General features: G+C 38.2%; 1 protein-coding gene across 1 annotated transcript in view; it reads left to right on the top strand.

Annotated features, from left to right (window-relative positions):
- LOC106872470 (tonsoku-like protein) overlaps positions 1 to 7,704 on the top strand; it is a 118,364-nt gene that overhangs the window by 39,982 nt on the left and 70,678 nt on the right. The window contains exon 6 of the mRNA XM_052976512.1: positions 5,171 to 5,276. Within this exon, the coding sequence (XP_052832472.1) occupies positions 5,171 to 5,276 (106 nt within the window). The remainder of the gene's footprint in view (positions 1 to 5,170; positions 5,277 to 7,704) is intronic.

Raw genomic sequence — 7,704 nt, 5'->3', positions numbered from 1 at the left:
ACACCATTTTGAGCGTGGCCGTTGCCAGTATCGCCTGACTGGCCTTCGTGCAGGTGACACGTAAAAGCACCTACTACACTCTCTGAGTGGTTGGCGTTAGGAAGGGCATCCAGCTGTAGAAACTCTGCCAAATTTAGATTGGAGCCTGGTGTTGCCATCCGGTTTCACCAGTCCTCAGTCAAGTCGTCCAACCCATGCTAGCATGGAAAGTGGACGTTAAACGATGATGATGATGATGATGATTAACCTACTCAGTTAAGTTTATCAAAGTCCTCTCAGCGCCATTCCTACCACTTCAATGACTTGCCTTCTTTACCTAGGTTCATCTAAGGCTTTAGATAACAAGTGGTATCTTGGGCTATTATTGTCTTCTGCTAAAGCTTCAGATCAGATGGAAAAAGAAGCTTGTCAGATGTGTATACTGTGCTGTGGGATTGAACCTGGAACCACACAGCTACACCTGCTCTTTCGTCCATACAGTTACATACAAATAATACAATTAAATTACATTGTTAATTTTCTTTATAAGGTATTGAATGGAATAATATAGAGGAACAAAATTTTATTTCCTGTCATATGACAAGATTGAGCTCAGAGTTGTGGAATTTGGCAACTTCAGATAATTTGCTTCTCCTACCATCTATATGTTTTTCCTGTATTGAATAGAATGCACATTATAACTTAATTAGAACAAATTAATAAGCATTAAGAATTATGTTAGAACAAATTGATCAATTATGTAGGAGAAGTAGAGGAATATTTAGTGATAGATCATGTGCAAATTAATCATTTATATTTTACCTTGTGATATTCCCCTAATTAAGAAATATTACATCATTGTCATTTAATGTCCGCTTTTCATGCTTGCATGGATCGGATGGAATTTGTTGAGATAAATCTTTCCACAGTTGCATGCCCTTTCTGTTTGCAATCCTCATTTGTTTCCTGTAAAGTAATATTTCCCATGACCAGACATATAAAAGATTGGAAGCGAAGGACACTACTTGTATGACCACCTTACGACCATCATGAGATGTCGGGGGAAAAGAGATAGTAACATACACATTGTTGGCACGCCGTCGCTTACGACGTCGAGGGTTCCAGTCGATCCGATCAATGGAACAGCCTACTCGTGAAATTAACGTGCAAGTGGCTGAGCACTCCTCAGACACATGTACTCTTAATGTAGTTCTCAGGGAGATTCAGCGTGACACAGTGTACAAGGCTGACCCTTTGAAATACAGGTAGAACAGAAACAGGAAGAAAGAGTGAGAGAAAGTTGTGGTGGAAGAGTACAGCAGGGTTAGCCACCATCCCCTGCCGGAGCCTCATGGAGCTTTAGATGTTTTCGCTCAATAAGCACTCACAACGCCCGGTCTGGGAATCGAAACCGCGATCCTATGACCGCGACCCGCTGCCCTAACCACTGGGCCATTGTGCCTCCACTAACATACACATACACATTATTAATTAAAGTATACAGTATTATAGATCCATTTCAGCTGATCTTACCAATCAGTTTCACATTAGATATAAAATAACTGGATATTCTATAACAGCACTGTTAAGTAATATCCAGTGTGAAACCAATTGATAAGATCAGCTAGAATGAATCCACAATACAGTATATTTGGTTAATATACCTGCTCGGCAGCCCATCTCAGAAATGTGGCTCTCAAGTGGTAGAGTTGTTGTCATTCTCTGTGGCAATGCCTTTGCTATTATGTCAGCAGGGCGTGGCACCATTCAGACAGGGGTGTACAGCCTATTATGGACTCGAGCGAAAGGATTAGAGACAAACATTTACTTCTCTAGCCAAAACCTTGCGAGTGGATTTAGTAGGCAGAAACTGAAAGAAGCCTGTCTTGTATATATATATGGCAGGCTTCTTTCAGTTTCCATCTACCAAATTCACTTACAAAACTTTGATCGGCTTGAGGCTACAGTAGTAGTCACTTGACGAAGGTGTTACGCAATGGGACTGAACCTGGAAGTATGTGGTTGGGAAGCTAGCTTCGTATCACACAGCTATGCCTGTGCCTGTGCCTGTGTATATACATTACATAGCTGTAGAAACTCTGCCAAATCAGATTGGAGCCTGGTGTAGCCATCTGGTTTCACCAGTCCTCAGTCAAATCGTCCAACCCATGCTAGCATGGAAAGCGGACGTTAAACGACGACGATATGTGTATCTGTGTGTTATCTTCGCTTCTTGACTTCATGCGCTAGTTGTAAACAAGTATCTCTGTGAAGCAAGTAGTGTCTTTCATTCCCAATTGTCTGTGGTCATGGGGAATATTACTTTACCTTACTCAGTGAGGTTTGGCAACAGGAAAGGCGTCATGCTATAGAAAATTTGACTCATTATATTCTGTCTGACCCATGCAAGCAATACACTCTGTTAAGTGGTTGGTGTTGGGAAGGTTACACAGCCATAAAATCCATTCCACAACAGACAACTGTTGTCTGGACAGCTCTTTGCTAGCCGGTTCCCTGTCACACTGTCCAACCCATGCCAGCATGGAAAGCGGATGTTAAACAACGATGTCGATGTATGTATGTAAGTATGTATGTATGCGTGTGTGTGTGTGTAAATTTATATATTATGTATGGATGTGTGGATGGATGTATGTATGTGTGTGTGTGTGTAAATTTATATATTATGTATGTGTATGTGTGTGTGTGTGTATGTGTAAATTTATATATTATGTATGGATGTATGTATGTATGGATGTATGTGTGTGTGTGTGTGTGTAAATTTATATATTATTTATGGATGGGTGGATGTATGTATATATGGATGTATGTGTGTGTGTGTGTGTGTGTGTAAATTTATATATTATGTATGTATTTAAACTTCTGCAGTTTCTGTTTCTCAATTTTACTCAAGATGTTGGTTAGTCTCAGGATATAGTCAATCAGGCCAAACCTGTGACCGTATAGTTGTGAAACGAACATCTTATTTACACAGCCATGCTTGTGCTTATATTGCAGAAAATATATAGATATAAAAAAAAAAGAAGCAAATTATGATGTTTAGCCTGAATGGCCTAATTTTAGAGATCTTAGATCTTGATTGTCAAAGCAGATAGGATAGTGGACAAGCTGAAATAGATGTTTATTTTAGACCATCTGTTAATATTACTTTAACTGACTTTTTTTACACGAAGCTCAGCTTGCGAAGACTTATTGGGGCAAGTGAAAGCGAAATCGGGATAGCACCTGTGCCCAGCGTTGCCTTTCTGGCACTTGTGCCCATGACATGTGTAAGGATTTTCGAGCGAAATCGTTGCCAGTGCCCCTGGACTGGCTCTTGTGCGGGTGGCACTTAAAATACACCATTTTTAGCATGGCCGTTGCCAGTACCGCCTGACTGGCCTTCGTGCCGGTGGCACGTAAAAGCACCCACTACACTCTGAGTGGTTGGCATTAGGAAGGGCATCCGGCTGTAGAAACTCTGCCAAATCAGATTGGAGCCTGGTGTAGCCATCTGGTTTCACCAGTCCTCAGTCAAATCGTCCAACCCATGCTAGCATGGAAAGCGGACGTTAAACGAAACGACGAAGTCAATGGAGGATCAGCTTCCTTAATTCTCTTCATGATGTCTGTGATTGATGTAAAGTTGGGAGGATGTTGTCATTAGACTGGAGACCTAACCCAAAGCGTTGCCACAGAGTCTGGTCATCAGCACTCTGGCTCTTCGTAGAATACGGGAAATGAATGACAATACTTCTATGACAATGACAACCTTTTTACAACTCTTAAGACACAAAGATACACTCACACAGACATACATACATAAATATATGTATCACCCAGTTTAACACTGCTGATTAGTCCTTAGTTAATGACTGGTATCCTATACAACAGGATACAGATTTAGTAATTTTTAATTCACTTCACTCTAGAAAATCTAATTTAACAATGGTCCTTTATCTTTAATGATAACTGGTGTTATATTTTGGACAAAGTAAATCTAGAATAAATAAAACTATTTAAGTTCTGCTATCAGTGATAACTAATGTAAGATGAAATAATGTGAGTCTTTAAATAGTTGTAATTACCATAAGGGAGTGAAGAGAGAGTTCTGTATGTTCTAATTGAAATGTGTGGAGGCGCAATGGCCCAGTGGTTAGGGCAGCAGACTCGCGGTCATAGGATCGCAGTTTCGATTCCCAGACCGGGCGTTGTGAGTGTTTATTGAGCGAAAACACCTAAAGCTCCACGAGGCTCCGGCAGGAGATGGTGGCGAACCCTGCTGTACTCTTCCACCACAACTTTCTCTCACTCTTACTTCCTATTTCTGTTGTGCCTGTAATTCAAAGGGTTAGCCTTGTAACACTCTGTGTCACGCTGAATCTCCCCTAGAACTACGTTTAGGGTACACGTGTCTGTGGAGTGCTCAGCCACTTGCACGTTAATTTCACAAGGAGGCTGTTCCGTTGATCGGATCAACTGGAACCCTCGACGTTGTAAGCGACGGAGTGCCAAGAACAACAATTGAAATGTATCCAAAAGAGAAGAAAGAGTTCCACATGATCTGCTGTGTTTGATGGCCATATAAGATGCATAGTTTCCTTAAAAAATATCTCAAAAAATTACCCTAAGTCCTATATGTGTAGTTTGGCCAATGTTACATGCTGAAATTGGGGTGCATCTATGTTCATGAGTCTTTTATGCTATCAAATACTGTAGTTGAAAGAGAAGAGAGAATTCCATGTCTTGGAAGAGAGTCCCAGTGTTGTAGGTGAAATGTAGCCATGAATATTGAATATTTTTTATTTCTTTTCCTTTCCTTCTTATAACTGTGAAGTCATGCGGCCTAGTAGCTAAAGTGTTGCACTCGTGATTGCAAGATCATGGTTTCAGTTCCTAGACTGGGTGGTGCATTGTGTTCTTGAACAAAGCCTTTCATTTCCCATTGCTCCAGTTCATTCAGTTATAAATGGGTAACACTGCAATGGATTGGTGTCCTGTTCAGGGGGAACATTATGATCTTGGTTACTTATATGCCATGGAATCTAGGCAACCAGCCCTACGAGTCCTAGGACTCAAGACTATACTTACTGGTGACTATGTTTATTTAAACAACTACACTTCCTTTTATGTCCATACTTATGTTTTGCTAATCTAAGCCCTATTTTTGGTTTCTCTCACATTGCTTTTCCAGATATGCTTCGAAGCTGGACAATATGGTGTAGCACGCCATTCTTTGAAAAAGTTGGTTAATATTGGGTTCAATGATGACAGGAAACTGAAAAAATTTTATAGCATTGGTGAGTTATTTTCTGATATAAATCTATGTAATAATACATCGTCGTTTAATGTCCGCTTTCTATGCTAGCATGGGTTGGACGATTTGACTGAGGACTGGTGAAACCAGATGGCTACATCAGGCTCCAATCTGATTTGGCAGAGTTTCTACAGCTGGATGCCCTTCCTAACGCCAACCACTCAGAGAGTGTAGTGGGTGCTTTTACGTGCCACCGTCACAAAGGCCAGTCAGGCGATAATGGCAACGGCCACGCTCAATTCAATCTATCTCTACTCTTCAATATAAATCCATAAATCAATGCTGAGAAATACATCATAACCCAGTGTATTGATATCTATACAAAAGAAAGGAAATAGTGTTATGTCAACTATCTCTCAACTTTTCTAGTTGGGGTAGCTATGTATCTCCTTTACAGCAAGACACCTGATCCTGTTCCTCTATCATACTCTTATTCCACAACACCTAGCATAAACCACATCCTTCGATCAAGGAGTCTTGTCTTGCAAGTTATTTACTTGTGCCAGTGACTTGAAAAAGCACCTAGTACACTTTGTGAAGTGGTTGGCATTAGGAAGGGTATCTGCTGTTGTTTGTCAACAACAACTATCGGTGGTGTATATTTCATTTGTCACTAATATTTATGACATCGTTCGTGTGTTTGTACTGGTTTTAGTTTTAGGGTTAGGGTGTTAGAGTTAAGGATTTAGGGTTAAGGTTAAGGAAAAAAGTGAAAAAAATGAAGAAATTGGAGGGGGTGGGGTAAGGGGGCCAAAAAATTTCAAAATTCCGATTTTTGGCAATTTTCCAGAATCTCCGTATCTGAAAAGCTGGGTTTTTGGGAAAAAAAAAAAAATTTAAGAAAAACAATAATTTTCGAAAAAAAAATTGTGGTGAGAGGTTTATCTGAAAATAGTAGCTGAAAAACAGGACCCCCCCTCTTAAAAAGCAGGAGAAATGCACAAACGATTATGGTGGTGTCATGAAGTAAACGTGCTTCAGATACACTTGTTTATTCATACGAATGTAACTGAGATGAAATATGTCATAAATAACAGTGACAAATGAAATATAGACTGCCAGAAGTTGTTGACAAACAACAGCAGTAATTTTATTCAGCTGAATACACATCATTGATGGGTTGAAATTACCGAAATACGGCAACTTTAACATGAAATAACTTCATAAATAGAAACTTTTCTCAATAATGCTAAGAGTAAAAGATGTTTTATATGACACATTCTACCAGTGTCCGAAGTTTGAAAGTGTTTAGTTACAATAAATTAATTCTCGATCTGCCGATGAAAGTGAAAACATCCATATATATATATATATATATATATATATGTATATATATATATATATGTATATATATCTATATATGGAAATCATGTAAAATATGTTAGCCTTTTTGTTACCATATTTCTGTTGAGATGCTCAGTGTTTCTTTCAATTAATTTTAAATATAGCAAAGAATTTAGTAAAATTAGTTATCATTAAGCTGGTTTTAGGAACATAAATTATGACGATAGTTTGGTGGAAGATTTTAAACGAGAACTTTTGAAAACAAGACATTTGTACTTCAGAGTTGGAGGCAGTTTTCAGGTGAGTTGGTATCAAAAAGGTTAACAAACATATTTAGTTTCTATAAATATAACATGTGGAAAAGACATGCAAAGTTAGTGAGGCACTCTTCTCTTTTAGCAACCATCTCTCCTGTGTTTCATATTTTTAAAAGTAGATGTTTATTTACTAGATGTTTATTTATTCGACACACTGAGAAAATGTTTAGTTGTACAAAACCAATCCACTTCAACTCTGTTTTTATGTGAACTTTCTGTTTTAAGGTGGTCTAAATGTAAACCTAATCAACTTTTCCTGCTAATTTATGTTCCAAACAACAAATTAATAATGACTTAAGTTATTTAAATCCTTTATTATTTTAAAAATTCATTGAGACAAATGCTAGTGTATTTCTACCGAAATATGATAACAAATGTGTTAATTTCTGAAGTTAATATACGTTATTTATTTTAAAAAATTTTACCACCATTATTCATACTTCCAGGAATGTCTTAATTTGCGGTTAAGCAATTATTTATATGCTTACTTGATGACCTCCTGTGATAGGAGGAGTGATACTTATATATTATACGTTGTCATCATCGTCAGCATCATTCTTATTGTTGCTGTTTTAACTCTCGCATGCTTGCATGAGTCAGATAGAATTTGTTGAGTTAGATATTTTACAATGGGATGCTCTTCCTCTTGCTAACCCTCACTAGTTTCTAAGCCAGGTGATATTTCCCCTTGGCCATGTTTTCACAAAAGACCAAAAATATATGACACTTCTTGTATGATGGTGACTCTTGTTTACAACTATAATGTTGAAACTTTTAGACAGAAATACACATAAACATACATATATATAT

Source organism: Octopus bimaculoides, chromosome 24, assembly GCF_001194135.2.
Source record: "Octopus bimaculoides isolate UCB-OBI-ISO-001 chromosome 24, ASM119413v2, whole genome shotgun sequence".
Lineage (NCBI taxonomy): Eukaryota > Metazoa > Mollusca > Cephalopoda > Octopoda > Octopodidae > Octopus > Octopus bimaculoides.
This window is presented reverse-complemented; position numbering and strand designations above follow the sequence as displayed.